The sequence below is a fragment of the Eptatretus burgeri genome, chromosome 14, assembly GCF_056783735.1.
Source record: "Eptatretus burgeri isolate ZD-2024b chromosome 14, Ebu_testis_v1, whole genome shotgun sequence".
NCBI classification, from domain to species: Eukaryota; Metazoa; Chordata; class Myxini; order Myxiniformes; family Myxinidae; genus Eptatretus; species Eptatretus burgeri.
Window position 1 is genome coordinate 66,403,826 of NC_140974.1, and position 19,354 is coordinate 66,423,179.

At 46.6% G+C, this 19,354-nt stretch overlaps 1 protein-coding gene across 7 annotated transcripts in view; it reads left to right on the forward strand.

Moving 5' to 3' along the window:
- Positions 1-19,354, forward strand: part of LOC147013497 (liprin-alpha-2-like) — a 126,781-nt gene that overhangs the window by 22,263 nt on the left and 85,164 nt on the right. For all 7 annotated transcript variants that reach the window (XM_085855332.1, XM_085855330.1, XM_085855335.1 and 4 more), the window contains 3 exons: positions 13,545-13,709; positions 15,715-15,789; positions 15,949-16,059. In XM_085855332.1, coding sequence (XP_085711458.1) covers positions 13,545-13,709; positions 15,715-15,789; positions 15,949-16,059 — 351 coding nt within the window. The remainder of the gene's footprint in view (positions 1-13,544; positions 13,710-15,714; positions 15,790-15,948; positions 16,060-19,354) is intronic.

Consider the following 19,354-nt stretch of genomic DNA (forward strand, 5'->3'; position numbering starts at 1 on the left):
GCCATTTTGTGGGCTCAGTAGGCCGAAGAACTCTTTGTGAGATTAGGCCACTGGGCCGACTGAACTCACCTGGTGAGAGACCCATAAGGCCACGAAGTGAGGAAACCCTCAGGGGTGAATGGACAATATTGCCGGGAGGGGGCATGAAGGAGCAAACACGTGAAAGAACTTTGAACCTTTGAATGTTCTGCTCCTATGCCAATATTGGTGTTAAAAGTAAAATTGAATGCCCTCCCGTTCAAGTCCATAATTAGAATGTTAAGTAGTGTGAATTGGTTTGTTAGATTTGTGATCTGACACACTGGGATAGGGACATGCCAATCTTACTGTGACACTGGTTTTTGGAGTTAAGTACTTCCCATGTTGTGGGTTAGAATAAATGGGAGATCTGTGCTGTACGTTAGATAGGGCCATTGCCGTGGGCTGCCCCAGATGGAGGTTTGGGAGAACCTCGGGAGAAAAGTGGGGGTAGTGTTGCGGAAATGGCCCTTAGTGTGTTACTAAATATAGGATTAGCCCAGATCCCCCATTAAATGCATGTTTAGCCAGGTTGTTCTGTAAATGGACGTTACATGTGTGTCGGGAGGTGTAAGAGGCTGTTTTTTGTTCGTACAGTGGTGGTGGACCGAGAGGTTCTTCTTCTTCGTTCCCCTCTCCGAAGGAGTCTCTGCCCAGTGCTCTGGGAGGGGGAGGAGTTTGTCGGCTTCCAAAAGGGGTGTGCCCCAAAAGAAAGAAAAAAGTGAAACTGCAGGAGCGCTGGGAAGAGGCGGTGGTGAAACTGAGCGCCGAGGTGGCGCGATCGGTTTTTCATAAAGAGTGAGCCGAAAGAAAGGCAAGGAAGGGACTGCATGAGGTCTCTCTGCCGTCGGCTGGGAGGCGAGCGAGCGCCGGGAAGGTAACAGAGAAACGACAAGTGTCGAGTCGGGTGATCGGCAGAAGGAGGAACTGAACGTGAGGGTTAGTTGGCAATTTGCTTCGAGAGGAACTGGCTGCTGTGTGAGTCGGCGATCGACTTTATGAGGAGGTCATCAACAGGTTCAACCTGCGTCTAACCACGGAGCCTCTGTCCTTACTCACGGCATGACTCGACACGTCTTGTGGTCCCATCGATCCGCCTGCGGAGCCCAACACCCCGATTTGGCCTAACCTGGTGAACAGGCCAGGCCTGGACTTGTATGCTGGACCTTTTGAAAAGCCAGCTGGAGCATACTATAGATCTTTCGTCTTGTGCCGTCGACCTCACGGGAGCTGAACGCGCTGAGGCTGCATGCGCGGGCGGTGCCGGGAGAAAAAGGAGTACGACGCCGCCATTCTGCCACGAGGCGTGCTCGAATCTGTCGACATTGGCTTGTCATGAGCCGCATTCATGCCTGTGACATTTTCCTCTTGTCCATGAGGCATCACCAAGTACTCTGTCTTGTCTGCATGCTGTCTGTGTATTGTCTGCATGTTGTCTAAGGTTTATCTCGCTAGGGTTCCCTTCAAAACCCGCAATCCGTAGCTCCCTAGTTAAGAACGGGTTATAGATTGATTATAACATTGTCGTGGAATGCTTGCTTGTGTTGTGTTCCCCGATGTGTCCCCATTAAATCTGGCTGATTCGTATGAAGTTGCCGCTTTGGGTTTGTTCGTGCCGTGCTGAGAAACAATTCGCTCAATTGGTATATAAAACCAAACGGGCTAAGGACCGGGAGACTCCGCTCGGTCTCTGACAAATCCAGTCTGTAGCCGGGGGCTATTCCCCCAGCTGGCAAGGCACAGGTGTATTTTGGTATCGTGATCTGAGGCGCGTAACCCGAGAATTGTGCCGAACCGGCTGGCGTTATAACCCTGAAGACGGCGGTGCTGTTAAGTGACGTCCGAATCCTTCACACTGGGGTCAAGAGTCAGGTGTGAATCCCGCCACCGCTGAATCTGTAACAATATTTATTGTTATGGTGTCTGCACCCTACGTGTCAGGTCAGGCCAGATGAAATCTATGACTTGATACAGGTACCATGTAAACCTGTACTAATCTGTTTCATGGTCGGGTTGTTGGTGACGAAACCATCTCCCCCACCAGGTTTCCTGGTGAGAAGGGTGTATGGATATGGACAGCCAGCAGGTTTAAAAACAAAACCTATCAAAGGATGGAGGAGCTCCTTGTGAGCCAACGGCCTTCCATACCTGGTGCCTGTCTGCGGACGTCCTCCTGCCGTTGGGTTACCTGTTTTTTTGAAGAGGTTGGTGGCAGGATTTGCACTCCAGCCACCGTAAAACACGTCATTCCACAAAACACACAAAAAGCGCAAAGAAAACCGAAAATCCACTCCGTGGGAGTACCTCCTGTGCTGCATCCCTTCGCAGGGCAGCTCACTGGATGAGGCGATTCGAGCAAATCCTTCGGGACTCCCATTCCTTGATGATAGGAGGAAAAGCACGGGGTAAACATCCAGGGTCAGATTGCGGTGGTGTGTGGCAGAGTGGTGCTGAGGTGTTGTCCACCTGATCGTGGTCTCCTTTGGTTAACCTGAGGCGGTCCCTTCGGGTGGATGTTAGGAATGTCCTATCCTGAAGAGAAGATGATCACCCGTCTCTGTTATCGTCTGAGCTCAAACATTTGAACATCCTTATTGCAGCATTCTCTGAGGTTCGGAGACCGCATAGTGGCGAGATCATGGTAGGTGGTTACACCTATTATTGGTCTGGTCACTGTGATGGTTACCATGCCCATGGAGTTGCTGTAGCTGTGTCCAACAAGCTGACTCCAATAATGATTGAGATTACACTGGTCAACGGGCGTATTATGAGACTGAGTATTTGTCATTCCTTGGGTGTCATTTCCCTGGTCTCTGTAAATGCTCCCACTGAGGGGAATGATCTCACCGTGAAGGATGCATTCTATGCAGTGCTTGAGTCTGTGGTTGATCAGTGCCCCAAGTGAGATACTCTTCTAGTCTTGAGGAATTTAAATGCATCGACTGGAACTGAAAGAGATGGTTATGAGATGTGTGTTGGTCCCCATGGGTCTGGAAATGTGAACCAGAATAGCACAAAGTTCCTTGACTTTGCAAGCAGTCGTGGACTTAGGGTGGTGGGTTCATGGTTTCAGCACCCACAGGCTCATCACTGGAGTTGGTATTCCAATGCTGGTGGTGTGGCAAAGGAGATTGACCATGTGCTCGATGAATTGTCGCTCGAGGATGATCTAAAACTGCAGTGTCTACCAGAGTGCTCAGTTCCTCAGTACCAACCACAGGCTTGTTGTCGCAACTCTGAAGTTACAGCAGAAATCCGGCAGAATAGTACCATTCCAGCCTATGCTGGATGTTGGCTAGCTCAAGGAGGAGAGGGCGGCTGAGGAGTTTGCAAACAGGCTGAGCTGGGATTTGGGGGGTCTGGCTGCTTTGGGAAATCCTGAAGAGTTGTGGAGGGCCTTCAAGACCACCATCCTTGATGTTGTCGGTGGATGTCTTGGGACTCACCGTTGGGCGGAGAAGAATTTTGTCTCTCGAGGGACACTGGATATCATTGATCAGAGTCGCAGGGCCAGGGTTAATAGCAGAACTGAGCTGTTCAGGGAGTTGTGGCGTAAAACTGTACGTGCACTAAGGGAGGACAAGGAGGCTTATGTGCAAGGAATCTGTCCGGGCGTACAGCATCACCTGTTGTCAAGTGATTCTTGTCCTGCTTACAGGGCAATTTGTGCATTGTGTTCCTCCAAGCCCATCACTTGGTGTACTGCAGTTAGAGTGGAGTTAGAGTGGGCTCATGACAGAGGAGTCTGAAGTGAAGGACCGCTGGACCGGTTACTTTTAGCGGCTGTACCAGGCTGACCCCCAACCTATTGAGTTGGATATCAGGGGTGTTACTCTCCCCATTGCTGACCCTCCAATCAACTATGATTCAACTTCGTTTGTGGAGACACAGGCTGTGGTAAACCGGTTATCCATGCCAGTGAACTGGATCTGTGGCATCCATGCTGAACTTCTGAAGGCTGGAGGAAATGCTGTACTCGTGTCATTACATACAGTTCTGTGTTTTGCCTGGAACACAGACATCATCCCAACTAACTGGAAGAGGGGCCTTGTTGTCCCTCTCTGGAAAGTGAATGGTGATCGCCAGGACTGCACCAACTACCGAGGGGTGATGCTGCTCTCAGTGCCGGGCAAGGTTTATGTTTGGATAATTCTTGATATGGTTCGCCACCATCGACATGAGCACCAGCACCCAGAGCATTCAGGCTTTACCAAAGAGGTCAATGATTGACTGTATCCTTGCCCTTCGGGTCCTCACCAAATGCAGAAGAGAGTTTCAGCAGGGGCTGCTTGCAGCCTATGTTGATCTCTGCAAAGCATTCGATTCAGTGAATCGGGATGTCCTCTGGAGGATTCTTAGTCTTCGTGGGGTGCCATCAAAACTGTTCAATCTGACGTCTGAATTATACTCTGGTACTGAAAGTGCGATGAGATGTGGTGGTACCATCTCTGACTTATTTACAGTTGTTACTGGAGTTCATCAGGGGTGTGTTCTGGCCCCCACACTTTTCAGCACTTGTATGGATTGGATTTATGAGGAAGCTGTCGGAGAGATCAAGCTGCGGTGCATTGTTTGGGAATGTCAAGATCTTTGACCTTGATTTCACAAATGATGCAGTCATCCTTGCAGAGACTCTGGGTATCCTTTTGGGGGCCCTCGTGCTGCTGAATGAGTAGTTTGAGCCACTGTGATTCTGGGTTTTCTGGGTCAAAACTAAGATCCAGGCTTTCAATAACATCTTGGATACTTTTATTTTCTCTGTACCTAGTTGTGGTGAGGATGTTGAAGGCACGGAGAGATTCACTTACCTTAGCAATGATATTCATGTCTCCCCTGGCTGTAAGCCAGAGGTCAACAGACGTCTGGGTTGGGCCTGGGGAGTCATGGATTCACTGGATCCATGGGGTGGTTGATGTCGATAACTGTGCAGGAGGATGAAAGTCCAAGTCTTCAGGTCCTTGGTGCTTCCAGTCTTGCTCTTCGAAAGTGAGACTTGGACTCTGACTAGGGATCTGAGATGAAGACTCAATTCCGTTGGTACCAGGTCTCTTTGGAGAATCCTTGGCTATCGCTGGTTGGACTTTGTGTCCAATGAACGGTTGCTGAGAGAGACTCAAATAAAATTTATTACCTGCGTAGTCCATGAGCATCAGCTGCAACTGCATGGACATGTGGCTTGTTTTTCTGACGCTGATCCTTCTCACCAGATTCTCTCCGAAGGAACCTCGTGAGTGGAGGATAGCAATGGGCCGACCACGTGCATCGTGGTTGCAGCAGGTTGATCGGCATCTCAAGGAGATGGGGATGGGCCAGGCATCTGCCCGGGGGATGGCGAGACGGAGGCCTCTGGAGTTCCAGTGGAAAGTGGACGCAGCGACGCGCTGCTCCGGCACATGCTCCCATACCTGACTTGACCCACAACCGACCCTGAGGTTGCCTGCAATGGATAACTCTGCAGCCCGACGAGTTGGTAAGCAACCGCGGTCACTGGCAAAAGCAATTACACCGAGCATGGATCTCGCTTCCACAGCCGCGTTACCTATTCGTTGGCACAACTACCTGAGCTCGGGTCCACACCCTCAACACGCACCCGGGTACTTATTACTGCCGAGTGGGACAGTGGGTGCTGCACTGGCAACCTGCGGAGCCAATCGCTGGAACAAAAACTTCCTGTCTTAACGATTATGAACACGCCGTGTCACATCAATGAAAGAACGGATAACCGAGCAGATTGGAAAGATATCAGTTATTTATTTCCACACACAAGCAGGCAATAATCAAACACGTATCAAGCAATTATTCACAAGGCATGTACAAACATCAGAAACACAAGAAAAGCTTAGCCTTTGCACAAAGATCCCCTGAGACAGGGTTATTTGGACAAAGGACATATGGCCATCATTCAATCCAGGAAGAAAGAGACAAGAAGAATCGAGAAGAAAGAAGCAGAATGGAGTGTGGGGGCAACTCCTCTTTTACCTCATGCAACCATGCGGGGTTACATCAGGCCAAATATTGTGAGGGGCGGGGGGGATTGGGGGTGGCGGTTAGGATGGGAAAGATGGGCGGTGGAATGTTGGAAGTGTGCGATGCGAGACTTTGTGGAGATGCGTAACACCCCAGGCAGGCCCGTTGCTGGGGAGGGGGGGCATTTGTGTGCAATGCCCCCCCACTTGTACGCCACCCATTTATGCCCTGTTGCACCCTGTGAACAACTTAGTGTTTAAGGACGAGCGCCCACTGTGAACTCCTTGCTGTTTAAGAGTTCACCTGTTTGAACTAAAACCCCTTATTCCAGATGTTCAACATGGTGAATAATAAGGCCTTCTTGGATAAACTGTTCTTTAATAATATCCATCTTTGAATAAGAGTCAAGAGATAAGTGTGCGCTGCCAGCGCATCTCCAAAAGCAATTGGCAAGACAATACAGTCCAAGGCCACAACATAAAATATAATAACGCAAGCACCAACACCAGCAGCCAAGACGACAGACAGCCTCAAGACCTCGTGTCAAATGTCGATGCTGTGGGTGGTTATATATATATATATATCGTGGATCATTTAGTTTTAAGGAAGAGTCAATCAGCGTCTTCGATATGGAGGCCATATTAAGCAGGTTACCTGATTGGTTGTAAGTTAGGTATAAATGTAATATAGTCATAATATGATAATATGAATAAGGAAAAGACATAAATTTACGTAATTAAAGATGAAGTGCACCGCGTGACCTTCACAACCCTCCATCTTACAAAAGTAATTTTATAATAAAAATTAAAAATACTAGTGCGGGCCCGTAGGTGCGTGCCAGTATGTGCAGCTTCGTTCCTTCGCTTTTGTAAACGACGACTGGATTGGGGCATTGTTTCAATTAGATCAGACCAACCGTATCATAAATGGCCATAACTTGGGAAACATCTGGGAAACATACTCAGGTCCCCAGCGTCAATTGTGACGTCATATCAAATGAAGAAGAAGAATTGTGACGCCCCCTCTCTCTCGCCTCCCCTCTCTCGCCCCCCTCTCCCGTCCCCCTCTCTTGAATTGTGACGCCCCTCTCTCTCACCCCCCTCTCTCCCCCTCTCTCCCCTCCTCTCTCTCCCTCCCTCTCTCCGCCCCTCTCTCCGCCCCTCTCTCCGCCCCTCTCTCGCCCCTCTCTCGCCCCTCTCTCGCCCCTCTCTCGCCCCTCTCTCATCCCCCTCTCTCGTCCCCCTCTCTCGTCCCCTCTCTCGTCCCCTCTCTCGTCCCCCTCTCTCGTCCCCCTCTCTCGTCCCCCTCTCTCGCCCCCCTATATCGCCCCTCTCTCCCCCCCCTCCTCTCTCGCCCCTCTCTCTCTGTAAATGTATTCACAAATGTCTACCAAGCACAACAATTAATTGAAACCTTGGGAAAAAACAGCTTTCAGACTCTTGGGAAACAGCTCTTGCCCTTGGGAAAATTCAAACCTTGGGATTAATTAATAATTTGAACAATTAATTCAAACCTTGGGAAATACTTGGGAAACAGCTGAAACGGATGAAAGACGATATCAAACCTTGAAAAGGCACATACTCAGGTCCCCAGCGTCGATTGTGACGTCATACCAAACGAAGAAGAAGAAGAATTGTGACGTCAATCGTGCAAAAAAAACAACCATTAATTGTGATGTCATTCGTGATGTCATAGCACCGTGTCTTGTCATTGGTTGACCGATGAATGGCCGTAACTTGGGAACCGCTTGTCCGATTAATATCAAACCTTGAAAAGGCACATACTCAGGTCCCTAGCGTCGATTGTGACGTCATACCAAACGAAGAAGAAGAATTGTAACGTCAATCGTGCAAAAATAAATAAATAAACATTAATTGTGACGTCATTCGTGATGTCATAGCACCGTGTCTTGTCATTGGTTGAAAGATAAATGGCCGTAACTTGGGAACCGCTCGTCCGATTAATATCAAACCTTGAAAAGGCACATAAGCGGGCCCCCAGCAATATTCCTGGCAAGTTTCAATCAGATTGGACCAGCGGTCGTCGAGAAATGGCGGTCGCAGACAAACGGGCACACACACACACACACACACACACACACACACACACACACACACACACACACACACACACACACACACACACACACACACACACACACACACACACACACACACACACACACACACACACACACACACACACACACACACACACACACACATTGCTGGAATTATAGATAGATGTGTTTGCAATCATGCTTACATTTGAAATTATGCAGATAAAACCTGTTTTTGGTACATGCATCATTTAATAAATAAAACCGTCAACCATCAAATGTCGCGAGTCACGAGGGACGAGTCACGGAGAGCGCTCGCTCACAGCAGTAGAAAAAGACATGGATATACGAAAATGGCTAAGAAAAGGAAAAAGGTTGCGGTTGTGGTTGTGGTCAGCATCCGCCGTGGTCGGCTGCTTTGTACTTCTGATGTTTAAGTTAAATGTTGTCTGTGGTGCTTTGCATATCCGATATCTCGTGCTTTGTGCATAACCTTACCTCTGTGTAATTGACTGCTTTAAATGTGGACTTTGTGGTATCTTCAGGCTGGTTGTATTTGCTTTTGATAGTTTAACGTGATGATCGCAGGTCATAGCCTACTGTATCTTATTTGAAAGTGCACTGATTCCGGTGCCAACCTCCCCCGTTTAGTCCTTGTATCTCTGGTATATTAATTTTCTGATGCCAATTCTTGACAACACCTTGTATAAGTGCACCTGAATTGGTGCCAATTGTGTAATCATTGAATACCTGCATTGTGAATGTGCCAATTTGTTGCGGCTCTCCTGCATTCAAATAATTTTAGGCCAAAAACATCGGAACATATTAAATCTAGCTGAGATCAATTTGGTTAGTATGCGACGGCAACTTCAGTATAGATGCGTCAATGCTGCATGAATACAACAGCATACCGGGTTATCAAAAATACTAAATATTATAATTGTGCCCCCCCATCTAGTTCATATGTCCCCCATAATACTGAGCCCTGGCGACGGGCCTCACCCCAGGGACTGTGCTCCTTCGCTCATGCTGCCGCTTGCCTCCGGCATTGACATGACTTGCTTTTGCGCCTCGTATCTGCACACTACCTGCACTTCGGCAGGCAATCTCGAACTGGCAGTCGGAGATACACTGGCGGCACCCTCTGTGCATTAACAACAACCCCCAGGGCGTCAACAACAGTTGCAACTCTCCTTCCGTTCTGTCTCTGGAGTATCAATGAACAGCCCCGGGGCATTGACAGCAGTGCAAACCGAGCCAAGTCCTGGCAATTTTAAGTGCTATGCTGGGCGTGGCTTAGAGGGAGCAAACGTCATGTAAGCATCTTCTTCTGGTGCACGTCCGACAGTGGCGAGGTGGAGCGCCAGCAGTGGAAAATCCTGCTGTGCAGGTGGCAACTGGTACCCCCAGCCCTCCTTTCACGTGCCCAAGGCAGCGACAAGAGCCCACACACTCCCTCTCTCGCACACAAATGTTCCATTGTACAGTGCACACTGTATTGCATTTTCGAGATGTTTTTTGTACTGGACGGCATATGGGAGAAGTGTTGTCCTTCACTTTGTGTTTGAGAAGCATTGTCCTGTGTGCTGACCGTGGAAATGCAGGGGAGGAAGAATATGGGAAGGTAATCCGATTGGCACAGAGGATCAATCGTCTCTAATGGTGAGGGAGGAATGAACAGATGTTGAAAAATAAAATAATTAATGGTCGGATGAACGGATGTTTAATTGGGACTAATAAAAGAATGAGTGGATTTGAGTGGTGTGGAAAATGGACGCACCGAATCTGCTTAATAAAATAATGCTTGGATGGAGTGATAATGGAGAGGAATACAGACTGACTGAAGGATGAGAAAAAAACCTGTGGGGCTGAAGGTAAGACTGATGGAGTGAAGGAGGGGTTATTGAATTGAGGTTTGGTGAAGTGGAATGTCAGTGGATTTAGAGAAAGATTGAAAGTAGCAGAGGGGCGAAGACATCACACGAGGACACACAGATTAAACTCAACACATCCCCCCAAACCCTTGGACAAAGGGCAAAGTTTGCCCGATCACATAAACTAATGAAATAACTCATCATGGGAACCCTACGTTTACATGAATGCTCTGCCCTGGGGTACAGTTTCAAAACCATCACAATATATATATGTATATATTGGTTACGGATCCAGGGTTCGGGGCTCACCACGAGGGGAAGCACTCGGGTCCCTCCCGAACGCCCGGTCCTGAGGCAGCCGGGCACAGATAACTCCACGTACCGGTGGGTTGCCAGGCAACCACGAATGCCGATTGGAACTGCCAATCCTGGCAGAGTTACACTACTTCGTGTGATACCTTACCTATTGACAGCCGGCTAATTTGGGTCACATGCCCTCAGCACACACTCGGATTACTGTTGAACAGTACAGTGAGTGTATGCTTGCGAACAAAGCAAATGAGGTGGGGTACAACTTTCCATCTAACTATACTTGTGCACTGTATCAGTCCAATAAAGGAAAAGACAACCAAGATAGATTGGAAATAACAATAAACTATTATTTATTACACACACACAAGTAAGCAAGTATTTAGAAGCAAGGAAGCAAAAAGACACATAAGAGCAGATTTAACCATAACACGTATTCTTATTCAATCTTACCTCCACAAAAGACTTGGCCATCATTCACTCAGGGGAGAAGAATAAAACAAGAAGAACTTGAAAATTAACGACAAGTAAAGTATGGAGATAAGAAAAGCATTCTTTTCTTTTCTCCCTCAGCTCACACAGCCCAAATATACAAGAGAATGTAGAGGAAAATGGGTGGTGAAGATGGGCAGAGGTGATGTGGCATGATGGGGCACGCATCCATGTCCTTGAGGTGCCCAGACCCAGTAGGCAAGTTCCGGATCTGCCAGCTAGATATGCAACTCGCCCTCCTCTGCCTCAGCTTCTTCCTCCTCAGGCCCCCGTCGATGAAGTGCTGTGTTCATCCTGCTCGTCCTTCGTGGCTGACAGGAATGAGAGGGCAGGACGACGTTTGTGGAAGAAGTGTTCTTTTCCCCACAGAAGCTTTATACCAACTGCTCGTGCAACCTTTCTTTCTTTATCCTCACACACTTTTTTCCCTTTCTCTCACGAGCCTTCTCCATTCCCTCAGCCTTCTGCATCTTTGAGCCTTCTGATCATTTATTTTCCTTCCTCTCATGAGCTCTTTTCCTTTTCTCCCTCGAGCCTTCTGCCTTTCTTCTGCTTCACATCGCTCTTTTTTTTCCCCTTCTCTCATGAGTCTCCTCCATCTCTCATTGGTCCGCAGTCGATGGGGGCAGGTCCACTGCATGGCGTTTGGAAAATGCCACGTCATTCTAAGGATAAGCTTGGTACACCCCTTACCCCTCCCTTCACGTGCCCAGGGCCGCGACGGAAGCCCCTGCCCTCTCCCTCACATGCAAGCATTCACCCATACAGTCCTGCACTGTACCACGCCTGTGAGACGCGCTGCACCTCGTCACACCTCGTGCCACAAACATGCACGTGAGAATGGAGCGAAAACGGAGAGGGATTCCGCTGGACCAAAGGATGACTGAAGGGCCATGGGGTTGAAGGTAAGATGGATGGAGCGATTGGTGAAAAAGAGGTTATTGGTGGATTGAGAAGGGCAGGGGTTGGAGGGTAAACAGAATAATGGTGTGAAGGAGGAATGATTGAAAGTAACAGAGGGGGAGAGGAGAGATATTACACGAGGATAATACAACCTAGCCAATGCATGCGTCCGAATAACATTTCGACAAGGGACCAAGGACTATCTAAACAAAGACTAACAAAACAACTAATCCTCAGGTCACCTACGTGTCCATGTATGGCTATATGCTCTCCCCCGGGGTAAGTTTTCCAAAACCTAAACATTATATTAGTTTTTTTCTTCTTCTGACTAATCATATAATATTATTTTATCGCGGGGGTGGCCGCAGACAGGTTAACCCCCCGACCCAATTTGTGGTGATGGGCGGTTAACTCCGACAGCCCCTGGACGGCCGAGCAGTTTCTTATTAAGAGGAGGCGGACACATTGATCGACGGAGATTTTAACACGTGCGCGAAGGCCATGGCGGAGGGTAATGGCGGACGGGCGGAGGAGCACGGAGAATGAAACGGATGTACAGGGGGTTTATCCTCGAACCCCACTACAAATAGACGAATACAATTTCTTAAAAGGAATACATTTAATGAATGTACACAAATATTTACAAAGACAATAATTCAACAGGTAATAATAATAATGGTATGAAATGAATCACTCCTACAGTCGAGGCCTCGCACACAGACGCAAATACAGACAAAAGGCCACCAAAATGAAAAGATAAACCCTCCTTTTCAAGTATACTGGTACTCGCTTGGTCCAGAGCTGGTCCTTGTCGAACTGGAATGGGGAGCGCTTCCACCAGCACATGCACACACGCACAAATGGCGCTGACACTTCTCTCGTGGCAGGGCAGACATACACCAGGAAAATTTACAAGCGGCTTTCCACACGAAGGCTCAAAATGTGCTAAACCTTCCTCTTTCCAAAGGTGCCACCTGACCCGTGTGTTCCTCACACCTACCTTGTGTGTATGCTCTGCCGATCTCCCGTTCTATCCAGACTAAGTCTTCCACAATCCACACGTGTGCAAGCCTGCCTGCCCTTGACCTGAATCGCACAGATCTCTCTTTCTATCCGGTCGGAAGCCCCTCATAAACCACGTGTGTGACCGATTTCCCATCCTATGCAGTAGTCCGAAGCCCTTTGCAATTAACCAGCCTCTCCTCCGTGCTCTCTCCCCTGTGTACTCTGTATCGTCTGCCTCCATGACCTGCTTGTGGCCTGCTCGCCCCCAAACCTGGGAAGGCAGGGCTTCTCCTGTTTGTTGTGGTTTCAAGGACGTGTTTCCCAGCTTGACTGCCTGGCTTGAGATACAAAAAAACATAGGGAAAATAACAGAGGGCAATGACGTACTGGGGAACTTATTCTTACTCCCGAAGTTAATTAACACCGCACCACCCCTTGTGTGGTGACCACCCCACGTAACAGTTAAGCTCACAGATTCCCTAACTTAGTTACATCGAGTTGCTTTTTACTCGTCCACAGACTAAGAAACTCTCTACAATGCTAAACTCACTATTAGATTCTTCCATCTACCCCCACAATCATAACAATACATTGAAAAAGAAAAAAAAAAACATTTGTTTTTTTGTCATTTTAACAGAAATCAAGGCTAATGGAAATTTTTGGACACCCATGTACTTGCCGGACATGAGGAGACATCAATGTACTTATACATTACAAGGACATTAGTCGTTGAAGGATAAATATGTGCAGTATATGGATTTTGAACCAAGCATCACAGCATCATGAGCTATGTGTTGAGGTGGAAGCGTCGAACAGACTATCCTGAAGCCTTCATGCTCGCATCACATGCTCCGATTTGTTAATTAGTGAGTACTATTAGTTGAATGCTTTCTTAATTGACCATCTTTCCCCTACAGCTTCTTCTTGAGCACCTGGAGTGTCTGGTCTCGAGACACGAACGCTCCCTGAGAATGACCGTGGTAAAACGTCAAGCACAGTCACCTGCTGGTGTTTCCAGCGAGGTTGAGGTCCTCAAGGCACTCAAGTCATTGTTTGAGCACCACAAAGCTCTGGATGAGAAGGTGACTGTCTAATTCATTAAATGGTTAACTAATTGATGAAACTTACTTTAATCAGCTGTTCCTCATGACATTACCTTGCAAACGAAAACATAACCGCAGGTGATTCATCGATACACACTCCTGTTGAGATGGCACTGTGCAGTTTTGTTTAGCTCACATACACTCGCTGACTAAATGGAATCTTGGTGTCACTATTACGAAATCAAAAGTCATGTACGTGAAATCTGTCTCGCAACCACCTATCTGACCTGAATTCAATTGTCTTTGGTCATCTGGTTGCATTATTAGGCTGCTGAAGCATGACTACTCACCTCCTACATTCCTCTATAAATTGATTTAGCCAAGAATTTGGAGTTTGGCCAAGGTGCAGGCACTCATAGGCCGACTCATTTTGAAGGTGCCATAGGGTCTTCGACTCTCACAAGCAAGTCTTAGCAGACGGTTCAGCTGGCTTAACCTCCCCTTCAAAGGATGCTCAATCACGATGCAGCACTCTGCCTGCGAATGAGCAGGATGACAGTTTATAGTCGGATCCTACTCTATTAGTGAGTGGCTCGATGTGGAATAGGTCTCTTTACATCACCCTCACTGGTGTGGGTTCAATTCCAATGGGTTATTTCGGTTGGGATTTCGGTTGTATGGGATTCCTGTGATGAAGCGGAAACCTGTCCAGGGTTCGTTCTCACCTGCCAGAGACATCCACGGCTTGTTTGTGGGTACCTGAATTTTCCATCAAGAGACCTTTCCACTTCACTATTCCATTGGGAGTCAAATCCAGACTAAATAGCTACACAGACCTTGTCACCCCTGTAAAGACACGCAACCGTAGAACACAACCACCTGCGTAATATACATGTGATTTTTACCTGCGACATGTCGCAGGTCTACAAGAGCTTCGTGTTGCTATTGTTGTTGTTGTTTGGTGTTCTTGTTGTTGGTCGATTTTTGAAATATGCACCCATTGGTTGGACAACTGCTGGACCACACCCACATCTGTTGCTTGACTCCACCCACCATGGCACCCAGACAAAATGATATGGCCGCCATCTTGTTTTTCTGGTGAGCCAAACACATTAGGCCTGTAGGCCTCTTCTGATTACACAGTCTGGCTTTGTTATGTCAGATTTCCATTGGCTTTGTTTGGGTCAAGTGCTAATCACAATGAGGGACCCTGAAAAATATAATAATATGTAGTAAGGTTTAATCAAGCCGGTAAGAACGCATGGTACATCAGAAAACACGGTCATCGCGCATTACATTACTTTACGTAAATTGCTTAAAAATAGCGTTACCTCGTTTTTGAATGGCCCCATATGTTGGGGTTAAACAATCCCTGACTGTGTGACGAATCAGCTCGTTCTGATATAACCATGGCGGAGGCTGATATGGATGAGAGGTGTCGAGGTAATCTTTTAAAAGTGCAGTAAATGTGTTTCCCAATCGCACTGTTCATCTTTTAAGAGCACTTTAATTGCGCGTTTCCCAATAAGCCTGTTACGTTGCAGGCTGCGACCCACAGTGCGGTCATTCTTGTTATGTAACATCCGCTTTTCACAGTTGTGCAGTGACGTCAGCTGATGATGTGCATAACGGATAACCCTAACTGCCGTCGTAGTCTGAGCATTTGCTTAATTACAATGTGCCTTCAAGTTTGAATCTCCTATATTAACCAATCATCTGTATCCTCATACTTTTGTCCATCGTAAAATCCGTATGATGTGTTCTCGTCTCTATCCTCCATTTCATTCATGTGCAAACTTGTCTGTTCGTGTTCGTCACTGTAGATGTATACACGAAAAGCTCTGCACACTCTGATGTCATCTTCGTCTTTGTCATCGTTCATGTGCAGAATGTGGACGCGAGTCAATTCTTGTAGTGGCGTGGCAGTGCCGCTTGTGCAGTGATATCTGAGGTCGATAAATGAAACGTACTGAAGGGACATTACTCTTGTTGACCACACAATTATTTTTCTGGAAGTTGGTTGCTAACACCTTGTTCCTTGTAGGTTCGAGAACGTCTGCGTGTGGCACTTGAAAGAGTCGCTGCTTTAGAGGTGGAACTTATAGCAACCCATCAAGAGGTAGTTACAGTTCTGCATTTTTTTTCTCTGTTGTTACTTTACCATATTTGCCTACACCTCAATGGCTTCCCGTGGATTTTGATTTCTTTTCTGCTTTGCTTCGATCAAGGTGGAGCTTTAATTCTCATTTACCTCTATACCTTGTAACCCCTGCCACAGTTAAAAACTGTCAGGGAAGGTGTGGCACAGAACCGTCAAGGTTCTGGTGATGGACTTGAGGAACCTGATGGAGGGGAAGAAGCTGAGGAGGAGGGCGTGGAGGGAGAGAAGGTGTGTTTGTTTATGACTTACTGTGTTACGTTTCTCAGTTTGAGATGGAGCAACAGCACATGCTAGCAACAACATGGTTGAAAAGGAATGGTAATGGGGCTCATTTACATATTACGTATGCAACAATGATGAAATTTACAACTTTCACAGTCTTTCAACCAATGCCTCAGCCCATATTAACCCACAATTTTGTATGCTTTGAGGTCATCGTTTGGCCGATGCAATTGGAGTAATACCTCATCACGAGCCGCTTCCATTCCAGGCAGTGTATAAGCATTTGCATGTATAGACAACCTTTGTTTTTTTCAAAACATTCCTCCATTATTTTTTTATGGATTAGGGATTATCATTTTTAGCAGCGTCTCGTGTAGCGAACGCTGCTCATAGAGAGCTCGGCGTTGTTTTTCTTGTTCTTCTTGTTGTTCTTCTTCTTGTTGTTCTTCTCTTCTTGTTGTTCTTCTTCTTGTTGTTCTTCTTCTTGTTGTTCTTCTTCTTGTTGTTCTTCTTCTTGTTGTTCTTCTTGTTCTTCTTCTTCTTGTTGTTCTTCTTCTTCTTCTTCTTCTTGTTCTTCTTCTTGTTCTTGTTGTTCTTCTTCTTGTTGTTCTTCTTGTTGTTCTTCTTCTTGTTCTTCTTCTTCTTCTTCTTCTTCTTGTTCTTTTTCTTGTTCTTTTTCTTGTTCTTGTTCTTCTTCTTGTTCTTCTTCTTCTTCTTCTTCTTTTTCTTCTTCTTCTTCTTCTTCTTCTTCTTCTTCTTCTTTTTCTTCTTCTTCTTCTTCTTCTTCTTCTTCTTCTTCTTCTTCTTCTTCTTCTTCTTCTTCTTCTTCTTCTTCTTCTTCTTCTTCTTCTTCTTCTTCTTCTTCTTCTTCTTCTTCTTCTTCTTCTTCTTCTTCTTCTTCTTCTTCTTCTTCTTCTTCTTCTTCTCCTTCTTCTTCTTCTTCTTCTTCTTCTTCTTCTTCTTCTTCTTCTTCTTCTTCTTCTTCTTCTTCTTCTTCTTACAAAACCTTAATCTCTAGGACTCGGCTCTTGTATACACAAGATCCGGATCTCCTTAAATACTGAGCACATGTACACATCCTCACATAGACGGTGCCTTTTGAGAGCATCTATCATGAACTTTTAAATATATTCGGACATTTGCTTTAAAGTTTCGAAAAGTTTACGTTACTATTTAAAGATTATTCCATTTATCGTATTGCAATTTCGTAAATACACGATATATCGTAAATACGTAAATACATTATGACGCATTTCGCTATTAGCTTAATCAAGGCACGTGACGAAATATCGGAAGTTGTTGTTGTTTTTGTTTTTTTTTAGCCGACAAAACCTTTAGGACGCTGCTCGTGGACACATTTGTCCTTGTTGTTCAATTGGCCGTTCATGAAATGTTAAACTTTTGTTCATATTATTAAATTGTTTTTCACCAGTCATCTGTCCATCCATCCATCCATTGGGACCATACTCTGTGCAGAACGTTGGTCCTGCCGAAGCAGTCTTCTTGGCTATTGGGCACAATGCTGGACGGGTCGCCACTCCGACACAGGATACCAGCAAGCTGGTATTCATTTTGCCGACCTCAGAAGGTGTTGGTTTAGTGGTTAAGGAGACTGGCTTGGGATCTTAGGATCCTGAGTTTGAACCCCGTTGGCTACTGAATTAACACCAGGTGGGGTTGACTCAGCCTGTCATCCTTCTGAAGTTGGCAAAATGAGTACCAGTGTACTGGTAGAGGGGCACAGCATCAGCGGCATAGTCTCGCCCCACCAAAATGATAGCTTCCCAGCAGCCAAGCTGCCATACACAAGAAGAAGAAGAATATTTGTGCTGAATTAAATTAATGCTTAATGCTAATGCGAGAAGTATGTGATGCACCTTTGAATTGCCAGTGGATGAAAAATTCCCCATGCTTCACGTGGACAATAAAAAGGAATGCAATGAAATGGAATACCGGTACTCCATGAGTGGTTGACAAACAGCAAGACACCGATCTTTTTTATAATAATGAAATCATCACGTAATCTGCAGTCTGTGATTGTAGGTGCAATTAACTAATTCTCATCTAATCAATTACCTCCACGCAGCAACTGGCTTTTGATAATCAAGACAAATTGCCTCGCAGGTTACGTGGACTGAATGAGAACAAGAGGAGCACTGAAAGGTCAAATCCAATAAAATTGTCATCCTGTCATTAAATCCAGTAACACTGCATGCTGTTCTGGTGCTTTGGCAAGAAAGGGCATTTACATCATGAATCACGAAGTTTGTTGTCTTTCAGAGAGGACTTTCAGCTGGCTATCCTGTCTGTAGTCATGTGAATGTACAACTTTACATTGAACCTTCAGGCTTTACACCAAAGAGGTCAACGATTGACCGTATCCTTGCTCTTTGGGTCCTCACCGAATGCAGACGAGAGTTTTGGCAGGGGCTACTTGCAGCCTATGTTGATCTCTGTAAAGCGTTTGATTCAGTAAATCGGCATGCCCTCTGGAGGATTATTGGTCTTCGTGAGGTGCCACCAAAACTGATCGATCTGATGTCTGAACTCTACTCTGTTACTGAGAGTGCTGTGAGATGTGGTGGTACCATCTCTGACTTATTTCCAGTTGTTATTGGAGTTCGTCAGGGGTGTGTACTAGCTCCCACACTTTTCAGCACTTGTATGGACTGGATTCTTGGGAGGATGTTGGAGAGATCAAGCTGCGGTGCATCATTTGGGAATGTGAAGATCTCTGACCTTGATTTCGCAGATGATGCAGTCATCGTTGCGGAGACTTTAGATATCCTTTTGGGGGCCCTCGATGTGCTAAATGAGGAGTCGGAACCACTGGGATTACGGGTTTCCTGGGTCAAAACTAAGATCCAGTCTTTCAATGACATATTGGCTGCTGCTGTCCTGTCTGTGCCTGTTTGTGGTCTGGATGTTGAGGTCGTGGAGAGATTTACTTACCTTGGCAGTGATATTCATGTCTCTACTTGCTGTGAGTCAGAGGTCAATGGACGTCTGGGTTGGGCCTGGGGAGTCATGGATTCACTGGATAATGGGGTGTGGGTGCTGCCGGTACCTGTGCGGGAGGCTGAAAGTCCGAGTCTGCAGGTCCTTGGTGCTTCCAGTCTTGCTCTATGGATGTGAGACTTGGACCCTGACCAAGGATCTGAGTTGGAGACTTAATTCCTTTGGTACCAGGTCTCTTCTGAGAATCCTTGGCTATCGCTGGTCGGACTTTGTGTCCAACGAGCGGTTGCTGAGAGAGACTCGGATGAGATTTGTTACCTGCATAGTCCGTGAGCGTCAGCTG